General features: G+C 37.9%; 1 protein-coding gene across 1 annotated transcript in view; it reads right to left on the bottom strand.

The window, feature by feature from the left end:
* ADGRB3 (adhesion G protein-coupled receptor B3) overlaps positions 1 to 26961 on the bottom strand; it is a 784426-nt gene that overhangs the window by 412830 nt on the left and 344635 nt on the right. Inside the window, exons 7-8 of the mRNA XM_068550879.1 lie at positions 23468 to 23569; positions 23009 to 23115 (exon numbers count right to left, since the gene is read on the bottom strand). Coding sequence (XP_068406980.1) covers positions 23009 to 23115; positions 23468 to 23569 — 209 coding nt within the window. The remainder of the gene's footprint in view (positions 1 to 23008; positions 23116 to 23467; positions 23570 to 26961) is intronic.

Below are 26961 nucleotides of genomic sequence, written 5' to 3'. Positions count from 1 at the left end.
TGCTACCTTTTTCTAGAATGACAAATCCATGTTTATCTGCTGGATTTTTATGGATCATGAAGAAATAGAGTTCAGATTGGGTTTGCTCACCTCATCTTTCTCTATTTTCATACTGTTCCTTTATTTGCATCCTTAATTTTCATCTCCATGATTTAACCCTATGGTTAACCTCTATGATTTTGAATCCCACCTCTTCTTCAATCTTCATTCTTCTTCAATCTTTCCCTCTCTCAAAAATATGACCTGAAGTTGGGTATCTTATTTAAATACCAACACCTCATGTTGCTATTTCCTTTCAACTAGTCTTCTTTGTTTCTCTTCAAAATCAAAATCTGAGGTACGAAATCTGATTTGAAACCCACAACCCTTTACGTTGCAAATTAAACTCAGTAATTACCTACTAAGCATTCTCTCTGGAAATCTTAATAGTATATTATGTTTAAAGAACAGTTGGAGACATAAAACCTGGATTTAAATGTAGTTCTAATATTTATTACTTAGGAACACTGGAAAGATCTTTCCTAGAATCATTTGATTTGTCTGTAAAAAATAGCAAATATCATTAGAATGTTGCTATGATGGGTTACTGCAAAGATAGAGATTAAAAGTGGACACAGTGACTGTTTCCCCTCCTTATCTTTTCATCTTCAATTTCCAGTTCCTCTAAATACTAGCTATGTAATGTTGCTCATATCTATCCTTTTTACCTCTGGGCAAGATGGAGCCTGGAGCAGGTCTTCAATACCTATCATCACACTCTTTTAAATAGTCTCCTAACTGGTTCTACTGAGTCTTTCCCCAAGCTAAACTATCCTACCTTTCACATGTCTGAACATATCACTTCTCTGCTAAAAAAAAAAGAAAAGAAAAAAAGTCCATCATAAAATCCATCCATTTTCATATTAAATCAAATATACCCTCCATTGTTTGACTCATGAGGCCAAAACAAATATAACCTTAACCAACAATTCCAATCTTTTCTCTATCTCATTTTATCCACCCAACCCTATTCTCCCATTATTTCTATTCTGTTAGTGATTATTTCAGTACTACATTTCCATCTTTATGGCTACTTAATAATTCAATCGCTTTGCTTCTGAATTCCTCACAGTAGTCTTTACTATTATTATTTTTGGATTTTTCAAACTGGTAATAGGAGATTGGTTCAAGATGGTGGAGTAGAAAGATGTGTGCTCACTCCTTCTTACGAGAGCACTAGAATCACAACTAACTGCTGAACAATCATCAACAGGAAGACACTGGAGCTCACCAAAAAAGATACCCCACATCCAAAGACAAAGGAGAAGCTGCAATAAGACAGTAGCAGGGGCACAATCACAATAAAATCAAACCCTATAACCGCTGGGTGGGCAACTCACAAACTGGAGAACAATTATACCACAGAAGTCCACCCACTGGAGTGAAGGTTCTAAGCCCCACGTCAGGCTTCCCAACCTGTGGGTCTGGCAATAGGAGGAGGAATCCCCAGAGAATCAGACATTGAAGGCCAGTGGGATTTGATTGCAGGATTTCGAAAGGACTGGGGGAAACAGGGACTCCACTTTGGAGAGCACACACAAAGTCTTGTGTGCACCAGGACATGGGGGAAGGAGTAGGGACCCCACAGGAGATTGAACCAGAACTACCTGCTACTGTTGGGGGGTCTCCAGCAGAGGCAGTGGGTGGCTGTGGCTCACTGTGGGGATAAGGACACTGGCAGCAGAAGTTCTGGGAAGGACTCAATGGTGTGAGCCCTTAGCCTCACCAAAGAGCCTGTAGGCTCCAGCACTCAGTCACCTCAGGCCAAACAACAAACAGGGAGGGAACCCAGCCCCACCCATCAACAGACAAGTGGATTAAAGTTTAACTGAGCTCTGTCCACCAGAGCAACACCCAGCTCTACCCACCAGCAGTCCCTCCCATCAGGAAGCTTGCAAAGCCTCTTAGATAGCCTCATCCACCAGAGGGAAGAGAGCAGAAGCAAGAAGAACTACAATCCTGCAGCCTGTGGAATGAAAACCACAGTCACAGAAAGAGAGAAAAAATGAAAAGGCAGAGGATTATGTCCCAGATGAAGGAATCAGGTAAAACCATAGAAAAACAACTAAATGAAGTGGAGATAGGCAATCTTCCAGAAAAAGAATTCAGAATAATGATAGTGAAGATGATCAAGGATTTTGGAAAAAGAATGGAGGCAAAGATCGAGAAGATGCAAGAAATGTTTAACAAAGACCTAGAAGAATTAAAGAACAAACAGAGATGAACAATACAATAACTGAAATGAAAAATACACTAGAAGGAGTCAATAGCAGAATAACTGAGGCAGAAGAATGGATAAGTGCCTGGAAGACAGAATAGTGGAAATCACTGCCACAGAACAGAATAATGAAAAAAGAATGAAAAGAAATGAAGACAGCCTAAGAGACCTTTGGGACAACACTAAATGCACCAGTAATCACATTATAGGAGTCCCAGAAGGAGGAGAGAGAGAGAAAGGACCCGAGAAAATATTTCAAGAGATTATAGTCCAAAACTTCCCTAACATGGGAAAGGAAATAGCCACCCAAGTCCAGGAAGCACAGAGAGTCCCAGTTAGGATAAAACCAAGGAGAAACATGCTGAGACACATTGTAATCAAACTGACAAAAATTAAAGACAAAGAAAACTTATGAAAATCAACAAGGGATAAACGACAAATAACATACAAGGGAAATCCCAAAACGTTAACAGCTGATTTCTCAGCAGAAACTCTGCAAGCCAGAAGGGAGTGGCATAATATACTTAAAGAGATGAAAGGGAAGAACCTACAACCAAGAATACTCTACCCAGCAAGGCTCTCATTCAGATTTGACGGAGAAATCAAAAGCTTTACAGACAAGCAAAAGCTAAGAGAATTCAGCACCACCAGAACAGCTTTGCAACAAATGCTAAAGGAACTCCTCTAGGTGGGAAAGAGACTAGCAACTTAAAACAGCCTTGTACATATATAGACTGCTATATCGAAACCTCAAGGTAACAGCAAACCCCAAAACTACAGTACATACACACACAAAAAAGAAAAATCAACCCAAAGACAACACCAGAGATGGTCATCAAACCACAAGAGAAGAGAACAAAAGAGGAAGGAAAGAAAAAAGACCTACAAAAACAAACCCAAAACAATTAAGAAAATGGCAATAGGAACACACATAACAATAATTACCTTAAATGTAAATGGATTAAATGTGCCAACCAAAAGACACAGACTGGCTGAATGGATATGAAAACAAGACCTGTATATATGCTGTCTACAAGAGACCCACCTCAGACCTAGGAATACATACAGACTGAAAGTGATGGGATGGAAGAAAGTATTCCATGCAAATGGAAATCAAAAGAAAGCTGGAGTAGCAATACTCATATCAGGCAAAATAGTCTTAAAAATAAAGACTGCCATAAGAGACAAAGAAGGACACTTACATAACAACCAAGGGATCAAACCAAAAAGAAGATATAACAATTGTAAACATATATGCACCCAAAATAGGAGGACCTCAATATATAAGGCAAATACTAAGAGCCATAAGGGGAGAAATCGAAAGTAACACAATAATAGTGGGGAACTTTAACATCCCACTTTGATCAATGGGCAGATCATCCAGACAGAAAATCAGTAAGGAAATGCAAGCTTTAAATGACACATTAGACCAGATGGACTTAACTAACATTTATAGAGCACTCAATCCAAAAGCAGAAGAATACACATTCTTCTCAAGTGCACATGGAACATTCTCCAGGATTGACCACATCCTGGGCCACAAAGCTAGCCTTGGTAAATTTAAGAATATTGAAATCATATCAACCATCTTTTCTGACCACAGCACTATGAGATTAGAAATAAACTACAATAAATGGTAATAATTTTTTTAACATCTTTTTTTGGAGTATAATTGCTTTAAAATTGTGTTAGTTTCTGCTGTATAACAAAGTGAATCAGCTATATGCATACATATATCCCCCATCCCCTCCCTCTTGCATATCCCTCCCACCCTCCTTATCCCACCCCTCTATGTGGTCATAAAGCACCAAGCTAATCTCCCTGTGCTATGCAGCTGCTTCCCACTAGCTTTCTATTTTATATTTGGTAGTGTATATATGTCAAAGCTACTCTCCCTCTTTGTCCCAGCTTACCTTCCCCCTATCTGTGTCCTCAAGTCCATTTACTATGTCTGTGTCTTTATTCCTGTCTTGCCCCTAGGTTCATCAGAACTTTTTTTTTTTTTTTAATTCCATATATATGTATTAGCATATGGTATTTGTTGTTCTCTTTCTGACTTACTTCACTCTGTATGACAGACTCTAGGTCCATCCACCTCACTACAAATAATTCAATTTCGTTTCTTTTCATGGCTGAGTAATATTCCATTGTATATATGTGCCACATCTTCTTTATCCATTCATCTGTCGATGGACATGTAGGTTTCTTCCATGTCTTGTCCTGGCTATTGTAAATATTGCTGTAATGAATATTGTGGTATATGTCTCTTTTTGAATTATGGTTTTCTCATGGTCTATGCCCAGTAGTGGGATTGCTGGGTCATATGGTAGATCTAGTTTTAGTTTTTTAAGTAACCTCCATACTGTTCTCCATAGTGGCTGTGTCAATTTACATCCCCACCACCAGTGCATGAGGGTTCCCTTTTCTCCACACCCTCTCCAGCATTTATTGTTTGTAGATTTTTTGATGATGGCCATTTTGACAGGTGTGAGGTGACACCTCATTGTAGTTTTGATTTGCATTTCTCTAATGATTATTGATGTTGAGCATCCTCTCATGTGTTTGTTGGAAATCTGTATGTCTTCTTTGGAAAAATGTCTGTTTAGGTCTTCTGCTCATTTTTGGATTGGGTTGTTTTTTGTTTTTTGTTTTTGATATTGAGCTGCATGAGCTGCTTGCGTATTTGGGAGATTAAGCCTTTGTCAGTTGCTTCGCTTGCAAATATTTTCTCCCATTCTGAGGGTTGTCTTTTCACCTTGTTTATGGTTTCCTCTGCTGTGCAAAAGCTTTTAAGTTTCAATAGGTCTCATTTGTTTGTTTTTATTTCCATTTCTCTAGGAGGTGAATCAGAAAGGACCTTGTGATTTATGTCATAGAGTGTTCTGCCTATGTTTTCCTCTAAGAGTTTTATAGTGTCTGGCCTTACATTTAGGTCTTCAATCCATTTTGAGTTTATTTTTGTGTATGGTGTTAGGAAGTGTTCTAATTTCATTCTTTTACATGTAGCTGTCCAGTTTTCCCAGCACCACCTATTGAAGAGCCTGTCTTTTCTCTAATGTATATTCTTGCCTCCTTTATCAAAGATAAAGTGACCATATGTATGTGGGTTTATCTCTGGGCTTTCTATCCTGTTCCTTTGATCTATATTTCTGTTTTTGTGCCAGTACCATACTGTCTAGATTACTGTAGCTTTGTAGTATAGTCTGACGTCAGGGAGCCTGATTCCTCCACCTCCATTTTTCTTTCTCAAGATTGCTTTGGCTATTCAGGATCTTTTGTGTTTCCATACACATTGTGAAATTTTTTGTTCTACTTCTGTGAAAAATGCCATTGCTAGTTTGATAGGGATTGCATTGAATCTGTAGATTGCTTTGGGTAGTATAGTCATTTTCACAATGTTGATTCTTCGAATCTAAGAACATGGTATATCTCTCCATCTATTTGTATCATTTTTAATTTCTTTCATCAGTGTCTGATAGTTTTCTGCATACAGGTCTTTTGTCTCCTTACGTAGGTTTATTCCTAGGTATTTTATTCTTTTTGTTGCAAAGGTAAATGGGAGTGTTTCCTTAATTTCTCTTTCAGATTTTTCATCTTTAGTGTACAGGAATGCAAGAGATTTCTGTGCATTAATTTTGTATCCTGCTACTTTACCAAATTCATTGATTAGCTCTAGTAATTTTCTGGTAGCATCTTTAGGATTCTCTATGTATAGTATCATGTCATCTGCAAACAGTGACGGCTTTACTTCTTCTTTTCTGATTTGGCTTCCTGTTATTTCTTTTTCTTCTCTGATTGCTGTGGCTAAAACTTCCAAAACTATGTTGAATAATAGTGGTAATAGTGGTCAACCTTGTCTTCTTCCTGATCTTAGAGGAAATGGTTTCAGTTTTTCACCATGGAGAATGATGTTGGCTGTGGGGTTGTCAGATATGGCCTTTACTATGTTGAGGTAGGTTCTCTCTATGCTCACTTTCTGGAGAGTTTTTATCATAATTGGGTGTTGAATTTTTTCAAAAGCTTTTTCTGCATCTATTGAGATGATCATATGGTTTTTATCCTTCAATTTGTTAATATGGTTTAATCACATTGATTGATTTGCGTATAATGAAGAATTCTTGCATTCCTGGGAAAAATCCCACTTGATCACAGTGTATGATCATTTTAATGTGCTGTTGGATTCTCTTTGCTAGTATTTTGTTGAGGATTTTTGCATCCATGTTCATCAGTGATATTGGCCTGTAGTTTTCTTTTTTTGTGACATCTTTGTCTGGTTTTGGTATCAGGGTGATGCTGGCCTCGTAGAATGAGTTTGGGAGTGTTCCTCCCTCTGCTATATTTTAGAAGAGTTTGAGAAGGATAGGTGTTAGCTTTTCTCTAAATGTTTGATAGAATTCACCTGTGAAGCCATCTGGTCTTGGGCTTCTGTTTTTTGAAAGAGTTTTAATCAAAGTTTCAATTTCAGTGCTTGTGATTGGTCTGTTTATATTTTCTATTTCTTCCTGGTTCAGTCTTGGAAGGTTGTGCTTTTCTTAGAATCTGTCCATTTCTTCCCATTTGTCCATTTTATTGGCATATAGTTGCTTGTAGTAATCTCTCATGATCCTTCGTATATCTGCAGTGTCAGTTGTTACTTCTCCTTTTTCACTTCTAATTCTATTGATTTGAGTTTTCTCCCTTTTTTTCTTGATGAGTCTGGCTAATGGCTTATCAATTTTGTTTATCTTCTCAAAGAACCAGCTTTTAGTTGCATTGATCTTTGCAATTGTTTCCTTCATTTCTTTTTCATTTATTTCTGATCTGATCTTTATGATTTCTTTCCTTCTGCTAACTTGGGTGTTTTTCTGTTGTTCTTTCTCTAATTGCTTTAGGTGTAAGGTTAGGTTGTTCATTTGAGATTTTTCTTTTTTCTTGAGGTAGGATTGTATGGCTATAAACTTCCCTCTTAGAACTGTTTTTGCTGCATCTCATAGGTTTTGGGTCATCGTGTTTTCATTGTCATTCATTTTTAGGTACTTTTTAATTTCCTCTTTGATTTCTTCAGTGATCTCTTGGTTATTAAGTAGTGTATTGTTTAGCCTCCATGTGTTTGTACTTTTTACAGTATTTTTCCTGTAATTGATATCTACTCTCATAACGTTGTGGTTGGAAAAGATATTTGATATGATTTCAATTTTCTTAAATTTACCAAGGCTTGATTTGTGACCCAAGATATGATCTATCCTGCAGAATGTTCCATGAGCACTTGAGAAGAAAGTGTATTCTGCCACTTTCGGGTGGAATGTTCTATAAATATCAGTTAAATGTATCTGGTCTATTGTGTCATTTAAAGCTTGTGTTTCCTTATTTATTTTCTGTTTTGATGATCTGTCCATTGGTGTAATTGGGCTGTTAAAGTCCCCTAGTATTATTGTGTTACTGCCCTTTAGTTCTTCTAGGTCCTTGTTAAATGTTTCTTGTATTTTCTCCATTCTATTGCCAAGATTTTGGATCATCTTTACTATCATTTCTCTGAATTCTTTTTCAGGTAGACTGCCTATTTCCTTTTCATTAGTTTGGTCTATTGGGTTTTTACCTTGCTCCTTCATCTGCTGCATATTTTTCTGTCTTCTCATTTTGTTTAACTTACTGTGTTTGGAGTCTCCTTTTTGCAGGCTGCAGGTTCGTAGTTTCTGTTGTTTTTGTTGTCTGCCCCCAGTGGGTGAGGTTGGTTCAGTGGCTTGTGTAGGCTTCCTGGTGGAGGGGACTGGTGCCTGTGTTCTGGTGGATGAGGCTGGATCTTGTCTTTCTTGTGGGCAGTGTTGTGTCTGGCAGTGTGTTTTGTGGTGTCTGTGAACATAGTATGATTTTAGGCAGCCTCTCTGCTAATGGGTGCGGTTGTGTTCCTGTCTTTCTAGTTGTTTGGCATGGGGCGTCCAGCACTGGAGCTTGCTAGCCATTGGGTGTAGCTGGGTCTTAGCATTGAGACAGAGATCTCTGGGTGAGATTTCGCCAACTGACTTTATGTGGGGCCGGGAGGTCTCTCATGGTCCGATGTCCTGAACTCAGCTCTCCCACCTCAGAGGCTCAGGCCTGACACCAGGCCAGATCAACAAGACCCTGTCAGTGACATGGCCAGGTATGTGGGGATTTTCTCGCCTTTTGAGAAGTCTGAGGTCTTCTGCTAGCGTTCAGTAGGTGTTCTGTAGGAGTTGTTCTACATGTAGATGTATTTTTGATGTATCTGTGGGAAGGAAGGTGATCTCGACATCTTACTCCTCCACCATCTTGACGGTCCCCCTGCAATAGTAGACTCCACTGATGATGCCAACCTCTGCAAGAGCTAGAGGTGCAGAAGCATATTTTCAGAGGGTTTGCAGCTTGCTTTTTTTTTCTTTTCCTTTGTGCTTCATTTAATTTCACTTGTTCACAGGGTGCTTCATGCAGAGGCCTCGCACCCTGCACTTCAGATCAGAGTGCCTAGTGAGAAATGGCTGTGCCGACACCTCAGCTTGGTCAGTTGTAATAATTTTAATCCAATCTATTTATTCACTATTGCTTTTCAACCACTGCTTCTTACATTCTCTTCTTCTTTCCGAGCATAGTTTCCTTTCTTCTAACCTTTTAGTAGTTGTTTTAGTAAGGTTCTGTGAATGGTAACTCTTTCAGTCTTTGACTTACTTTTTTTAAAGTTATGCTCACTTTCAGTTGATCTTTTTCATGGGAGTGTTTATTTTTCCCTTTGCATTTTCATAATATGACTTAGTGCCTCTATTGTTGCAAAGTAGACAGCTGATATTCTGTAAATTACCAGTCTTTTCTTTGTGGTAGCTTTTAGTGTTTTTCTTTGTGTTTTTAGTACAATGAGGATTAAGTTTATGTGGATTTTCATGTATTTATTCATGATTCTTTTTAATCTGAATATATTATCTGTCTTCACTCTGGAAAATTCTTAAGCACTAACTCATAGAATGTTGCTTCTCCTACAATCTCTATGTAGTCTCTTTCTGGAATACATTTCCATTATATTATATACATTTCTATTAACTATATACTAACCTTTCTCTTTTTACTCTTCATTTTCTAAGTTCTCTTTTATGATTTTCATTTCTTTATCTATTCTGGCTTCTGAGTGATCTTTTTCCCAACCTAACTTCTGATCACTAATTCCTTCTTCAATTGTGTCTAATTGGCTCTTTATTCTGTTCATTAATTTCAATGACGATATTTTCCACTTATAGAAGTTCTAGTTCATCTTTTTCACAGTCTTTCATTTCTTAACTGTGCTTTCTGTTCTTTCTTTTATCGCTCAAATTATTTTAAACAAATGTTATAATTTCTTTCATATTTTCTAATATTTCTACTTCTTGCATTGCTAATTTTCTTGATTCTTGCGTTTGATAATTCTCCCTCATGATATTTGTAATTATTGCCAACTCATATTCATTAAGGTGTGTTTATCCTTTGGGACCCGCATGTTGTTGTTCTGTGAAAGAGTTCTTAAAGACTAGCTTTGAGTGTGTTTCTCTGAGGATGAGGGCCTCAGGCAGTTCAATGATACTGGATCATTTTACATTAATTTCCATGTTAATTCCTTCTGTTTATGGTTCAGCTAAGAGTTTCAGTTTCTGAGAGGTCATTTCTTTCCTCTTCCTCCCAAAACCTTGTATAAATTTAAATTTCTTCGACATATCCTAGACCTACAGAGTTTTTCTTGCCCATGAAGCCAGAGCAATCAAGATAGTGCCAGCTTGTTGCAGGGAGCTAGGTATAGTATCACGACTTGTGTGGAAAGGGCTCTTGTCAGCAAACGCAAGACAGTTTTAGAATCTCAGCATCCAGTACCTAGGACTCACATATAATCTGAAACTCTCCCAGGCTGCTGAAGCATCAGCTTTCCCCTATCACTCTGGTTTTCACTTTTTTCCCCTCATTTCTGATGTATTTCTCTGTCTAAGTATTTCTCTGTCTTTCTTTTGAGCTCAGCTATAACATACTATTTGAAAATATATTCTTGCTGTAGTTTATGCAGAACCTCAGTATGATCTGTGAAGTACTAGCTTGGTCCATCCCACTGTTCCTCTCCTGCTGCAGGTCCCTAATACCAGCCAGAATGAACTACTCACCATTTCCCAAAGAAAGCCCATGGATCTTGTTCTTACTTCCTGACTTATGCACTTCTATAACTTTAAATGCTTTCCACAAATCCTTTTGTTAAATTGTTTTCTTTTCTCCTTCCTGAATTCTTTTCAGATAACTGCAATCATGATATGATCTCTACTTTCAAACCTCATATAAGTAATCTTGCTCTATCTTATATTATTATAGTGTTTGTGTTCTTATCTTATCCATTCTATTAGACCATAAACTCCTAAAGGGCCTGTAGTTTCTTTTTTCAATTTGTTTACCCTGTAATATCCAGCACATTGTCTGACACACAGAGGTATCTTCTCAAAGTGCTTGTTAAATTAAACTGAAACCACAGAAGAATTTTCTTTTTCCTTCTGTAACTATAATCCTCAACAGTCAACAAGGTAAAAACATAGCTGTCCACAATTATTCAAAACAAAGAAGTATGTAATAATTAGAGAACATTTACATTCCCTGACAGAATTGCCTTTTAACTGATATCCAATTAATATAAATAGGCAAATGATTTCAGAAATTTTAAATTTCTACAGTTATAGTTACAGAATTGCTACCTTTTAAAAAATAATGACAATTACAACAAAATATAGCATTTATTAAATGCCTATTTTATGGCAAGCATGGGACTATTTTTTACGTGAATTATCTCATCTGAGTTTTAAAACGACCATTGGAGGTGCCATAATTATCCACATTTAACAGATGAAGATGTAGAGACACAGTGTGGTGACATGAGTTCCCCAGGATTGCCTAGCTCCTAAATTGTACCAAGATTTGAGCTCAGGCAGTTGGATTCCAGGGTCCATGCTCTTAACACCACACACTTAACTCAAGTTTTATACAGCACTGTTGTTAGAAACTATCAAAATGTTTAAATATTTAGAAGTCATCCTCAACCACGTTTGTTTTAAAGAGACACTAAATCTTTTTCATATGTAGAAAGAATATAAAAATCAAGAGGCTTGAAGGGCAACTTTCCAGGCTGTTGAGGTGCTGTCAATTATTTGAGTAGTGGTCGGTATTTTTTAACACAATGCGGAAATGTTCCGAAAGCCATTTACCAATATCTATAAAAGATTTTGTAGGTAGCTTTATTTAAGTGGAGAGAAAAGCCCCCATGGATACATCAAGGTTTCTGTTTCCCTTGGGCTTTATTTTTTTAATTCTTTTATTTTAGTCACTGAAGTAGTTCAGAAAGATTTATAATTTTAATATTTCCTGTAAAATTATAATTGTCAGTGATTATATCTGCTCACATTGTTGTACTCTGTGAGCATTTTTTCTCCAAAGGACAAGCTTTAAAAGTTTCTGTGTCATTCACATTTAATACTGTTGACAAGATCAACAGTGAAAGGCAAAAAAAAAAAAAAAAAAAAGAAGTCTAAAAATAGTTGCTTTTTATACTTCTGGATTAAGCCTCCTTGCTCTTTATATAGAGAGATGTGGTTAGGGTCATGGTTTAAAGAGTAGGTGTGTTTCTGAAATAACCTTACTTTTTTCACTTTATGCCTCCCACTGCCAGCCACAGTTGCCTCTATTGTGTGAATCCTAAAAAAAGTTTTATCGTAGTCACTCTGTGCAAATGACACCCTTTGAACATCGTATATTCATATATTATTTTCAGCTTCAACTCCTACAGTCCATCTGTAAGGTATATTAAAGGTTCTCACAGCTCTAAGTGGCTTCAATTAAAAGATAATTATACAAGAAACTTCTTTTCATAAAGCAATGATCTAAATATACATCTTTTGCTTCAGTTAATAACTGTCATTTTCTAAGACAAAAGTCACTCACTAGATGATGGTTTTAAGTTATTTACAGGTTTATCTGGTGTCTCCAGGAAAGACAGATATCATTCTTTATGAAAAAGAAAGTATATCTTTTGTTCTAGTACATGAATACTTCTCAATTTTCCCTATATTTGATATTAAAAAAAAACATACATTCATCTTAGGGCTAGGACTTCAAATATGAAAAGACAATTCTTGTCTAGAGACAATGTGATAGGGAGATTTAGTTAAATATTCCCCTGCATAAATTATATATTATTGCCCAGGACCCAGGATGAAAAGCATTTGGCCATAGGCGCATTGAGTATCCCAATTTCTTGCCCCAGGAATTCCTGAAGTGAGAGAGAAGACGCCATGGATTTGAGGATTGCAAGGTATTGTTATGAGAATAAACTGAGTCATGAAGAAAACTGAGCCAGGTATACACTGTGCATATTTCCTTGTAAAACCTGGAAAGTTCCAAACTAAGAATGAGAGCACAGTAAACGTACCTCCCCGCAAAAAAACTAGAAATAGCTTTAATTTCTAGTCAAAATTAAAAAGTACAATTCCCAAGCACAGGCCATAGGTAGGTGGAATTTCTTTTCTTAACACCAAACAAATCTAGAATGATTATTAATATTCTGACCCAGAGGACAGCACTAGAGCATATGCATGAGCTCAAAGTAGTATGGTGGTTCCAGATCAGGACCCAAATTTTCAGGCACCTGCCCAATGGGAGGCAGAGCAGTAAGCAACCCTCCTTCTCTGAGGCTTTTTCAATTCTGTTTCTGTTACTTGGTTTCCTAGTTCTAGAGATACCGCATCAGTCAGAATGGGATAGGTTATGCTGTGACAACAAACAATTCCCAAATCTCAGTACCTAAAAACAAAAGATGTATCTCTCACTCACTTTACATATGCAACCCAGGTCGTCAGGGAGGCTGGGTTCATGCTAGTTCATGTTCACTCAGGGGCTTGGGATGACAGAGTATGAAGGATTTTGCACTGGCAAGGACATTCCCAAGCCTGAAATAAGAAAGGTAACTTCCATACACAAACAATTGGCTGGAACTTCAAGGGGTGAAGAAGCACGATCCTCCCATTTGCTAGGAGAGAGAAACTAGGTATCATTTAACATACTATGCCTTTCAATGGTACGGAACTGGCCAGCACTCATTTAAATTCTTTGCATTCATTCAGCAAAACTTCAACCCTAGAGAAACTCTACCACAGTACTTCTTAAATTGTAATATGTATATGAATCACAAATGTTACTTTTCAAAGTGCAGGTCTGGGACAGGTTCTATATTTCTAACAAGCTCCCAGGTGCTGCTTCTACTTTTGGTCTTCAGAAAACATCTTGGCTCTACCAAATGCATTCTCTGCACCTGCATCCAAGTAGCTCAACTTTCCTGGAGACAAGTCACATCTACACTGGCTAGTTCTACTCTAAGTTCTTTATGTCACACTTTTATACCATGCAACCTTTGGCAACCCCTAAGCCACCTGCTTCAAGTTAATCTTCATCGTCTTGCCTTCTCACTTCAGAAAATAATATCACATCAGCCGCATGTTCTCGCTCAACCTTAATAAAGGGTTCCATCATCTCTCCTCTGGATTCTGCAGTGTGCTCCACAGCTTCCCATCCTGCCCCCTACAGTCTATTCCCTATAGAACAGCCCTCTGACCCTCTTTCATTATATTGAATCATATCACTCCTTACTGTCAATGGCTTCCCATTCCCCTTAGAATAAAATCCAAACTCTTAGCAAAGGTCTTTAAGGCACAGAATAATATTTTCCCTACCTAGTTCTCCAACTACATCTCATGACACTCTCTTCTTGCTCAATACCTCTGACCACTGGATCACCTCATGATTAAACACCTCATGGTTTAAACACCTCATGGTTTTCTCACACGCTATTCTCCCCAGTAGAATGTACACTCATGCCCTGAAAAACTCATTCTCTCCACTCTTTGCATGTCTACATCTATCTCATCTTTCAGGCCACTCTTATAATGTCATTTCCTCTTCGATATCTCACTGACTTTCTTATGTAAAGTAGTCCCCAAACTTTATTCCCTATGTTGGCACTTTGTTAAGCTCCTCCAACATATCACAGTTTGGAATTATTTTGTCTCTTTTCCTGTCTACTTTATTTTGTATTTGTTGTGTGTGTCATATTCAAGTTGCATCCTTGGGTCCTTACACTGTGTTGCACCTAGTTAAAGCCCAGCAGATATTTGTAGAATAACCAATGGGTAGTTGAATGGATGGATGAATGATTAAATAATAGAGTACACTTTGCTTTATAATATTTTTCCTTTGGCATTAGCCTAAACATAATTATCTGTACAAGTATATTCCATTAAATCATCCCATGAATAAGTTTCAAGTCAGTGGATTTCAATGCCTAAAACTAATTCTAACATTTCTTCACCAAGACACAATAAATCCATAATAAGGGAGAAGCTTAAAAATCTTCTGGGATTTATAGATATAATCAGTAATATGCTGTGCATTTTTAAAAAAGAGGAAATAAAGTATAATTTTAGAAGTATTTCATTATACAGCTTTGTAATAGACTCCCTTAAAATTCCCTGGGAAACACTGTCATATGTGCCTAAAGATTTTTTTATATTTTATAATACAGTGAAAATTTATCAGTTTAGTAAAGTGTAGTAATTCCTGTAAGGCCCATGTGTTTGCCACTACAACTAGAAAAAAACATATAAATTACGAAAATCATATTCTTTAGAGCTTCAGTGAGCTACGGATGAGATGAACTAAGTTTCCAGAAAGAAGAGATCCTTTCTGAGATAGGCAAACAATTTCAGCCAGTTGTTTTTTTTCCCCTTAGGAATGTTTGCTAAATTTTGGCAAAAAGTGAGGGGAAGGTGTGGCTAAGGCAGAGGACTTCTAGGGTAGAAAGAGAAACTAATGTTCTTTGGTTGCTCAGGGCTGAAGAACTATAATGGAAATTGTAGGGTCCCTAAATATCTTACTGGGATATTTCTCCATGAGACATTTGCTGGATTTTTGGAATGTGTAGGAAGCTGAAGAGTTAGGATAAACACTTGTAAAAAGCAGAGTGCAGTTTTCTCCACCCTTGTAAGTAGGCATTTAGAAACAAACGCCTAGTGAGGGAGGAGTCCAGCTTTAAGTAACCAGCTGTCTCCCACTCAAGACATTTGATGTATTTGAAGTTGCCTGGGCAGAAAGCCTGGACCCTCTGAAGGGCAGAGCTGAATCTTCTACAGTTTCTCAGGGCTGATAGGATGGGCACACATGAGTTCTCTATCCAAAGCGTATAAGACACACGGTGGAGAAAGGGAGACTAAGGGGATGTGGTAGTCTGATGAAAACTGCAAAACATCTTGACCCAGGTGAATCCTTGGCTGCTTTAAAGTTTCTGCTCCTCATTATGTCTGAAAAGTGGGAAGGCTTTTTGGTGGATATCAACACTGTCCCAAAATCCTACATTTGTTTTACACAATGACTGAGATTTAATTAAAAATTACTAGGGCTTCCCTGGTGGAGCAGTGGTTAAGAATCTGCCTGCCAATGCAGCAGTCACAGGTTCGAGCCCTGGTCCGGGAAGATCCCACATGCCGCAGAGCAGCTAAGCCCATACACCACAACTAATAAGCCTGTGCTCTAGAGTCCGCGAACCACAACTACTGAGCCTGCATGCCACAACTACTGCAGCCCACACACCTAGAGCCCGTGCTCCACAAGAGAATCCACTGCAATGTGAATCCTGCGCACCGCAACGAAGAGTAGCCCCTGCTCGCCGCAACTAGAGAAAGCCCGCGTGCAGCAACAAAGACCCAACACAGCCAAAAATAAATAAATAAATTTATTTTAAAAAATTTACTACATATGTCAGATGATGTGACTGATGAAAGAAAACAAAACAAGCCCTTCACAGATTATCCATCTTAGATTTTCTTGAAAAGAAATTTTAAATGACTGGTTAAAATGTTCAAGAAAACAGAGAAGAGAAGAACAAAATAAAATTTGTCCATTCTCTGATGGAGAATTCTAATAGAGTTGAAATGTTAAAAAAAAGAAACCAACTTAAAATAAAATGTATACTATAGACCAGGAGTTAGTGAACTACAGCCCGTGGGCCAAATTCAGCCCATTGCCTGTTTTTGTAAAAGTTTTATGGGAACACAGCCATGTTCACTAATTGTCTATAGTTCCTCTTGTGTTACAACACCAGAGTTGAGTATTTAGAACAGACACCATATGGAATATAAAGTCTAAAATATTCTCTATCTTGTCCTTGAAATACATTGTAAACTTTGACATATGAATTGCTTAAAATATCAAGATTTAATTAACATCTTCCTTCCAAATTTTTTTTCAATCAGCTCCTTCAGGGTAGATAGCATTCAATAATGTGAGCTATATGAACACTCAGTAAGCTCGTCATTTTATTCAGGACCTCACGTTGGAAACTTTGGGACTGTGAAGTTGAACTCACACGCCAAAACCTTAACACGTGGCCTTGAATAAATTAAGAGCCTTCTGTCCATTTTAAAGGAAGTAATGTTTTTCAACGTTTCCTTGGCATTGTTGGATTCTGCAAAAATTATTTGAGCTCTGGGAGTGAGGACTCTGACAAACCTGAAACTTGGCAACAGAAATAAGAAGGCAGCCACGTGCTGTGCCTTGAGTACTTAAAAGGAGGATGTCCACATTCTTCCATGAGAGGGCCAAGTAAGTAGAAATACATGTATATGAATGCCAAATTAATGTTGTAATTAATAACAATAATAGTTCACATTTATTGAATGTGCACTATAGGCTAGTAACAACTCCACTTAACTGGCCTTGGGTGAACTTCCCAAATTGGTATTTTTTAAAGAACTCCCACACGGTTATTATGTTCAGCCAGGATTAAAAATCTACTGATCTAGTTTCTTCTTCCCGATTTCCCTCTCACTTGCTGTGTTCCAACGTTCTACTGTTCTCTCTCTCTCTCTCTCTCCTAATAAACACTCACATTATACTGCAAAAAATGGGCAGAACAAATAACTCTTGTTCTCTCAGGCTCACTTACCTTTACTTAAGTGATGAATATTCAAATATTAAAATCATCTGCTAGTTCCCCTGGTTGGCTGGACCATAGCACTCAGTTCTTTGTGTTGCAATTACTCATTAAAAAACAGTAAGACTTGTCCACTTTTCTGGCTCAAAATATATTTGGTGTAAACAAAACTATGGTGGCCATTGTTTTCTTCCTTTCCTCTAAATAAGCTGCAGTCATCAAATGTATTAGCCTCTTTTAGGCAATGTGTTTGGCATTTGTGCAACGAGGTGGTGGCCAACAAAGTGTGATGTGTGAGAAGTTTTGTTGCAATGGAGCAAAATTCACCTGGAAGGTAGGGAATATGGGTTAATATAAAGCATATGCTATGATGTGATTTCTTTGGTATTATGATTCCTACTCAACTAGTGTGAACCCTACAGGATTCAAGCTACCTTAAGACACGATGAATAGCTCAAAATGAGTCACAGTGGCCAGTATGAACTTCCACGCTAGTTGTTTTGAAACATCCCCTGTAGAACTATGAGTGTTTTGGAGAGATAAACTAAGAGTGTTACTTTAGACAAGAACGTTGATGGGCGATGTACTTCACTGGAACAGAGGGAGAATGAGTAAAGTCAAGACCCCCTTTCCTGGGATAACTGTTACTCCTTAAAAAGAGACCACTAAGCTGAGTGACGTGAAGACTCTTCCCTGGAGGACCCGACACCACGCAGCTGAGAGCCGTTCCCATTGGAGTGGATGGCAACTCCCCACTCACGCTTGTCCAAGACCTGTTGCCAGACCAGAGATCACTGCCTCCTTCCTGGACTTTTCCAGGAAGGGTTTGTTACTCCCTCTTCTATTTTCACAACTCTGTGTTGAGTGCTTATTGTGTGTAATAAGCTGAGTGATTCACTCACTCTGTGGTGTACCTCCAATCCTTTGATTGTCACCTGCCCTCCCGCTGGGCCCTGCAAGGAGCAGCAAGTGCATTCTCCACCCCAGCCTCTCTCTGTCTCTGTCTCTCTCTCACTCACCCTAACCTTCCACCCCATCTCTCTCTATCGTTCTCTCTCTCTCTCTAATTAACACTCATAAAAGTAGAGGAAAACTGGAGAAACAAGTCCTTAAACCACAATTCAAGCTCCTTGACATCCCTTCCCACAAAATCAACCTTTCCATGACTAGACAGATCATTGCTCCAACTTCTGTATCTATTCATTTGTTAAATGACGTCTTCAAAAATAGAAACAGAGGTTATAAAGGACAGTGACCTCAAAGGAAACATTTATACCAATTCTTCAAATTTCCATGTGGAGGGACTTCTGCTAGGGGAATATCTGTGACCTTGTTCTGAAACTGTCTACCTGCAGAGGGCATCCGTTCTGCTAGTTCTATGTCATCTGTCACTTCCGGTGTGTGTGTGTAGGCATGTATTTGTATGTGAATAAAAGAGAGAGAGAGAGAGGGAGAGAATGAGTGAGAGAGAGGACAGGGTGGGGGGGGGGGAAGAGAGAGAGAGAGAGGTACCCTGATTGTCCAGGTGCACCAGAGACAAAGCAGTCTGTTTGTTTAATTTGGGGAGGGGTGGGACTGGCCCCCTTGGTCCACAATATTCACCCATTTTCTCCAAATATTTTTATAAGTAAAAGAGACACTATTCTTAATGTGCCTGAACTCTGTGCCTATTTCTCCATAGGTTCAGAAATTATTTCTACCTTGCTTGGTACAAAATTCAAAAAATATCCCAGAATATGAAATGAAATATTAACATATGGAAAAAACACATGAAATCTCCAAGAATCCCACTACATTAATCACTTTATTCCTCTAGCCTCACTTTTTTAAACTGTGTGCATTTATTTGTGACTTTTTTTTTTTATAAACAGCAGTTGGATCATAGTGTTTAATTTTGTATCTTACAAAGTTTCCAAGAGACTTCATGAATTTTAGCTTACTGAAATTCTTCTTCAATGGCCAAGTAAGTTCATGAAGTAACGTCATAAATCACTCCACATTTCTTGATATTTTTGGGTTAGGAAAATTGCACGTGAGGGATAATACTTATTAATTTCATGTGGTTAAAATTCACGAACATTAAGTCTGGTACCTAACCTTCTTAGAACTCTCCAGCTGCCAGCATCCCCCTCCTGATACGAAAAGTGGCAGAGTCATTCTTTACACAAGCATCTATGGAATATCTAGAATATGCTTAGCATTGTGCTGGGCACTAGAGAAATGAAGATTAAAAGAAATGGTTTCTGTCCTCAAGGAATTCAATAAATGTTCAATATGACAGATTAGTGATTTTATATATTAAACTGATTAATGACACCTTTCTGTCTATCTCAATTGGTTTATAAGTATGAGAGTTCATAGGACACACTCAACTAATGTTTGTTGATGATAAAATGTCATTTCAAACTTAGTCTTCATATAATTTTATAAAATGGGCATACAAAATATTGTAATCTATGTGGGTATGTACATATATTGTAATCTATGTGGAAAACACAGATCTACTTATTTTAAATAATTATCTGCAGTGGGTGACAATTAACATTTAATGAGTTTTGTGAATATAGAGTGGCAAGAAATGGAATCCCCCAAAGAAAATAGAATATTAAATTGTGAAATGACAAACTCTACTAGAGAAGAGGCAGTCTTCAAGGTAATTTAAGAATTTGTGGGAGACAGAACTACTCTACATCGTAAGCACTACCTAGCTTTGTTACTCAGGCAAAGTATGTAAAGCCACAAGAGTACAAGCATGCAAGGACGGGGATTTAATTTCCACCTCCAACTGACTTTTCAGAGTACACATGATGAGCTCGATGTACTAGATAACCATTCTTTAAGGCATAAATTAGTCCTATACTTCTCTGAACTTGTAAAAGAGAAGACCATGGTCCCTAGGCAAGTACTAGAGGCATGTATGTATGGATGTATAAGTATGTATATATTTCTATATGTGTATATAAACAGAATTCATGAGCAAAAATACATGTGACATTTGGGACTTCCCTGGTGGTGCAGTGGTTAAGAATCACCTGCCAATGCAGGGGACACGGGTTCGAGCCCTGGTCTGGGAAGATCTCACATGCCGCGGAGCAACTAAGCCAGTGCTCCACAACTACTGAGCCTGCGCTCTAGAGCCTGTGAGTCACGACTGCTGAGCCCACATGCCACAACTACTGAAGCCTGCAGGCCCTAGAGCCTGTGCTCCACAATAAGAGAAGTCACCGCAAGGAGAAGCCCACACACCTCAGTGAAGAGTAGCCCCCGTTCACCGCAACTAGAGAAAGCCTGCACGCAGCAATGAAGACCCAACAATGAAGACCCAACACAGCCAAAATAAATAAATAAATAAACAAATTTATTTTTTAAAAACCTCACTTGATTTAAAAAAAAAAATACATGTGACATCAATCCTATCCATCCATCCATCCATCCATCCATTCAATTATCCACCTGCCTACCTACCTATCTATCCATTCTTCTATATCTATCTGTATTTTTCCACATGAAGAGTTCAAGTTAATAACTTGTTGAGTTCTAAAATTTGACTCTTATGGAGATAATTTTTAACACAACCCATTTTCTTTACCTGTAGATATTAATACCTCAGAGTTACAAACCTCTTTGCTTTGCAAACATCTCACATACGGTATCTCATCTACTTTTCCTCAAAACCTCCAGAGATGCTAAGATGAGGCTACCGATTTCAGTTGCAAATAGCAAGCCAAGACTTGAGTGAGATCACATGACTTTTCCGAAGGACACACCACCAGAAGAAGGTGTCCCCAGCACCAGAATCTAGGGCAGAGGATTTCAAATCAAAGGCTCAGGAGGGAGTAAGGCCTCCAGAAAGGAGGTTACGTTTTGGAACAGTTGTACCTGGGATGCAGATTTCACCCTTGCCGCAGGTAACTGGACTGCTCCCCAGCAGAGCTTCAACCTGGGGCAGGGATGCCCACTTACAGGTTGTGGTGGGGACTGAAGTTAATTTGTGAAAGTGCCCAGCTGAGTGCTTGGTCCTCTGTGGAAGCTGAATGCCCTGAGGCTGCTCCTTTTTCTACAAAATCACGCACTTGATTTCTGTCTGCAAGTCAGCACGGGCAAGGACACATCGGCTATCCTAGCACTGACTGCGTGATTTCTATGCGACTCACAATCCGAGACCATCTCTCCTGTTTCACTGAGCGTTTCTGTTTCTCTCCATTATCAGATGACCTGTACTCGCAGAACGCAGACTCATTTAAACACTACTGTGCAAAACACTGAATTTAGGAAGGAAAAATTTTCTGCTAACAAGTGATATTATTCATGCTTAACAAATTTGTAAGAATTGACCTATGGTTTACTTAATCCATGCAATTATTCTCATATTTATTACCATGAATAAACAAGAACTAAATATGCATATTATTAAGATTAAGTAAACAGAGTCGAATGTCTAAAATTAGGGGAAAATAAAATTCATTAAAAATTAAATTCATAAGAAAGTCTTGGTTCTATATATATATATATATATACTTAATTCTGAAATATTTCAATTTTGACAGAAATAAGACTCAGTGAAGCCAAATATCACCAAATACTGATATGCACGTAAATATATATTATTAAACATATGTATTTGTGTGTAATCAGTATTTATGTATATATATATATATATATATACAATAACATGTATGTATATATATGAATGTACATACACACAACAATAGAAATAAGGGTCTGTGTAGCCAAATAATCATCAGTTTACTGACTGATTTGGTCAGTAAGCATATTAGACAGCATTTGGTTTTCAGATGTTTTTAAAATGTGCTTTTTGTTTTTCTGATAATCAAATACATTTACTTCACTAAGAAGCGTTCTTATTGTACAAGCTACTTCTCCATCCACAAACAAGAATGTTCTTTAGGATTTTTTTTTTTAAGAATAAGGCTTATTTGTGAGCAACTGTAAGAAGATGGAAAGAAAACATAAGCACAACAAAACTTCAAGGCTCTTAACTGAACAGCGTCCCTGCCAACGTTGGCCTCTCCAGCGGCTCCGGCTCGTATTTTGCTCTGAGCCCCGCGATGTTTGTTCACGCAGGAAGCTCTTTGGACTGTCAGGATGAATGACAACAGTCTCCGAAAATGACAATGACTTGCACTCGTAAAATACCAAGTGACACTTAACTGTGCTCAAAATATTCATACAGCATACTCTGTGAATAATTCAATGATGTGTGGGAGAAGAGGGGCTATTTTTGAAAATTTGTCCCATATAATCTTTTGCAAACAGCTAATTTTCTCTGATACAATAACGCTGTCTTTTTTTTTTTTTTTTTTTGGTGTCTTAATGTCAAAATGCAGTGAGAAATTTGATACCTACATGACACAGCTTTATCATTTCCCATCCACTAAAGTACTAAAGAATTTAATTTTAAAATGTACGGTATTTTGAAATAAGTCTTATGTACTATGTAACACAGATTTGTGCCAATCATAATACATAGTTTAACTCTTATAGATAAGCCTGAGTAGCAGATTTTATTCACGCCTTTCCCTCATTGGACAAGGAATCCATTCATTTAAATAGCAGGATCCAAGCAGGATCCATAAAAACCCAAACCCTAGGAACAAAACAGTTTAGCACTGACATAAAAATTAGCTTTCTAGCACAGACTTTTTTCCTTCAGGCATTTTTTTTTCAGAGATTTTACTGATTTGATTGTATAGCAGAAGATTAAATTCTCACACAGCGATCATTAGCAAAAAATAAACAGAGCAAGTACTAAAGCTGGCTTTTGCACCTACTGAATGCTGCAAGTGTCTGTACTCATTTGATATGCATCTTGCAAAGCTCGGCTGTTCCCAGAAGGCCACTCCGTGAAGACTGAGCGAGCAGCGTCTGCTAGCGGTGCCTGCGAGTCACAAAAACAGAGAGCTTTATGACAGGGAGGCTGGGAGGTGACACAGAACTGGGAGGCAGGCTGAAAACCTGGGTTCGTACATTTTCGCGCTTTTAACAAACATGCATGTGAAATTGTTACTTTGATTATTTTTACAATGCATATTAGTCACACTGAGAAACCACTGCATCATCAAGATTTTCCAGGTCTCTTCATTGGCTCCACTTAGGAAGCCCTTTACTAAAATTGTTTTATTAACTGCTTATTGGACAGATTTATTTTTGGACATAGGACAAAGCATGGTGAGGAACACAGCATGTTGTTATTAGTGTGTGGTCAACTTTGGAGGGTCAGCCTACATTACCTGTGGCATTCAGTGGGCATTGATTGAAGGCCAAGTCTCCTGCTGGGGTCCTTTTCCACACCATAGACATCAGATAATCCTCTGGGCATATTTCATAAGGTGCTGCAATTTAGAACAGAGGGACTTGAATGCCGGTGGTGTTTATTTTTTAAATGTTGGCAATAAGCAATTCTGAAACGCACCTCTGTGACTGCAGAGAGCTTTCATTTCTTAAAAGTGTGTTGTTTACTGAAATGTCAGAGATGTCTTCAGAAACAAAACACCACTAGCTTTCATTTCATTATCTACAAAATCCTCACAGAAATGTACTTTCTTTGGAAAGTGTTTACTGTGCAGGCTTTTTAAAAAGGTCATTTGGATTTGCCTATAAATTGAACATTATATTCAAGCATATACATAAAAATCTTTCCAGTATTCACCTATATTCATAAAGTTTGGGGATGTCATACAATAAAGTGATTTCTAATAAACTGAAAGCCATATCAGAATTATTAACTGTAGGTGATACGAGTAAATAAACATAAAGGGCAAAAACACGTAACTTTTTATTTCTTCATATAAATATGATGCCAATCATACTACATTATATAAAAATTAACAGATTTTATCTTTTAGCCTTATGCTTTTCAAAAGCTCCATTTGGTTACTGAGGTAAGCAAGTTAAAGGGAATTTCAAGAATAACAGATGCACACCAGAAATATGTTCATGGAAAGCCAAAGAATTTGTGAAAGAAGAAGGTCTGTCTATGTTGTATTAAACCTGAAAGAACACATCAGTCCTTTCTCCAGACAGAACTCCTGCTGTGCTTTCACACAGAATTGCCGTTTATATGTTCTGATATTTGTCCTCACAACTTGCCTGGGATAAGTTGGGTCCTCTCATCTCTGTATCTTGCACTTAAAGGTGTGTCTGGCACACAGAAGTTGTTCAAAGTTGAGTGAATACATGAATGACGATATGGCTATAGAAATACCTTTAGTAAGTAAACAAGGACCTACAAAATAACAAGTATCTAATATATACAGGAGTGTGATGTCCAGGGAGCAATTTCTTCCTTTGGGAACAATATACTATTGAACCCATGCTAATCTAATTCTACCGATACTAATTCTACTTCAGAATGTATGACCTCATTAGGACCCATTACAGTTGTTAGTAGGTGAAGAATGCAGCTTGAGACATTGCCATCTTGAAATAATATTCACTTTATAATTACCTGAAATAAGATGAGTGGTTGAAACTCGTGGGCATTCAGAACTGAGAGTGGCACTGAAGATCACCTAATCCACTTACTTCTTCTTTACAGATGGGGGCACCAGGGCCCCCAAAGAATAGGCTCGTCTAAGGCAATGGAGCTGGTGGAGGTATCAGCAGAACTGGATTCTAGAACCCTGACTCCTGCACACCCTCTTTGCTACCTTGGATTCTTCAAGATAATCTCCCTCACGCTGAGTTTACATTTATATATGGATATAAATCTAGGTTCTCAGTAAAACCCATAGGCTCCTGTCTCCGAGTCATGGAATCTTTGCTCAGTGGGTGGATTAGCAGTTGATCCAACCTTCACCAGGCCCGTCTTCATAAATGTCCCCTCCTCACCCACCAGTGATCTCCTACTGGCCAAACCCAATACGCTCACCTCGGTCATCACTCACTAAACCTTCCCTGCAGTACTTTTTATATTGACTTCCCTCTCCTCCTTGGAAATCCTTTCTTTAGGGTCTTAGAAAGCTCTTCTCTCTCAGGCCTCCACCAAGCACTTGGACCATTCTTTCTCCCTGTCTCATTCCCCGCATCCTTTGCAGAATCATCCACCCCTTACCTTTTCCTTATGTTAAATGCTTTCCTTAGATAATTTCAAACCCTTAATAACAGTAATAGCATTGAGCCCTTATTAACAGTCTTACATGAATGGGCTCATCTAATTTTCCCCAACAACTTTATAAGCCAGACACTATTAGCCCCATTTATCAAAAGGGAAAACAGGCAGGCACAGAGAGGTGAATTGATATTTTTTTTCGGATTCCAAATATATATTTTTTAATTACATGTGGGATGCAGGGTGTAAAGTGCTACAGTTCTCCAGCAACTTCCTTCTTTTATGCCACATCAAAAAAGTAATCTCTAAAATGAAGAGTAATCCGATAACTTGCTGCATAAAAATTTCCATGGTTCTCCAGTTATCTGACGGGTTAAAGAGGACTGTGCTTGCTGCGATGAAAGGGCCCTTCCAGCAAGCTCTAACCTCGCCCTCCAATTATGATTCACATTTATTGTCCCATGGACCAGCCACACAGAATTAACTGTCACCCTCCAGATACCCCACACCAATTTACACTTCCCTAACTTTGCAAAAGCTATATCCGCTACTTAAGATACTCTCTCCCCTCCTTGTTTTTCTGTTTGTTTGTTTGTTTGTTTTTGGTAATATTCCTGTATATCTTTAAAACACATCTTAAATGGTGTGTTCTCTGGGGGGCCTTCCTCGGTACCTCAGTCATTGAATATACAAGTATTATATCTCTTCTCACAATGGATGGAAAGCATCTGGTTACAGTGTGAAACTCCTCAATTCCTAAATTTTGCCCTTTAGGAGACTAATTATGCTTTACTTTATTTCTCTTTAATCTGTTGTAAGGAACTGCTAAGCTGTCTAGCACATAGTAGGTGTTCGGAACATGTTTGTTGAGTACATCAGTTTTACTGAGGAAACAATATAATAGACTAGCCCATCCAGTAGAACTTTCTGCAGTGATGGAAGTGGGAATTTCACTGTCCAGTACGGTGACATCTAGTCAATGTGGCTATCGAGCACTTGAAATGTGGCAAGCAAGACTGAGAACTGAGTTTTAAATATATCTATTTGAATTAATGTAAGTTTAAATTTTAAAAGCTACCCCACTGGACAACACTGGAACAGATGATAATTGTGTTTCTGTAAATGCCAACCAAAATTACTACAGAATATGAAAAGGAAACTTATAATACATGTTAAAACTCACAAAATGCATCATGCGTAGTTTATTCTATAGTTGAATTCTATAAAATTAATTAATTTGATATCATTCTATAGAATTAATTAATTAACCTGATATTACTATCACACGAGTATTCTTTTTGTTTATCTATATCCAACTTCTGCTCAATGTTTTCCTCATTCACTCTTCCTTTGTAATCTTTCACTTCACTTGTACTTTTTTTTCTGTTTTCAAACAATTTCTTCAGTTCCACTGATGTTGAAGTACATTTCGTAAAACTTGTTGCTATAGCTTTCAGGGTTTTTTTTTTCTGATTCAGGCTTGACATAAGCCAATGAAGGAGAAATTTGCACCCGGAGGTCTTCATTTCCCTGTATGTTTTCAGAAAGCTTTCCACACGTATTGTTTTGGTTTTTTTTCTTTATCCATTCATCTGTTTTTGTGGGGTTTTTTTGAATTCTTTTTTTTTTTTGAATTTTTGAATTTTATTTTATTTATTTTTTTATACAGCGGGT

Source organism: Eschrichtius robustus, chromosome 9, assembly GCF_028021215.1.
Source record: "Eschrichtius robustus isolate mEscRob2 chromosome 9, mEscRob2.pri, whole genome shotgun sequence".
NCBI classification, from domain to species: Eukaryota; Metazoa; Chordata; class Mammalia; order Artiodactyla; family Eschrichtiidae; genus Eschrichtius; species Eschrichtius robustus.
The sequence above is the reverse complement of the archived record's forward strand: the minus strand, read 5'-3'. Positions and strand labels throughout refer to the sequence as shown.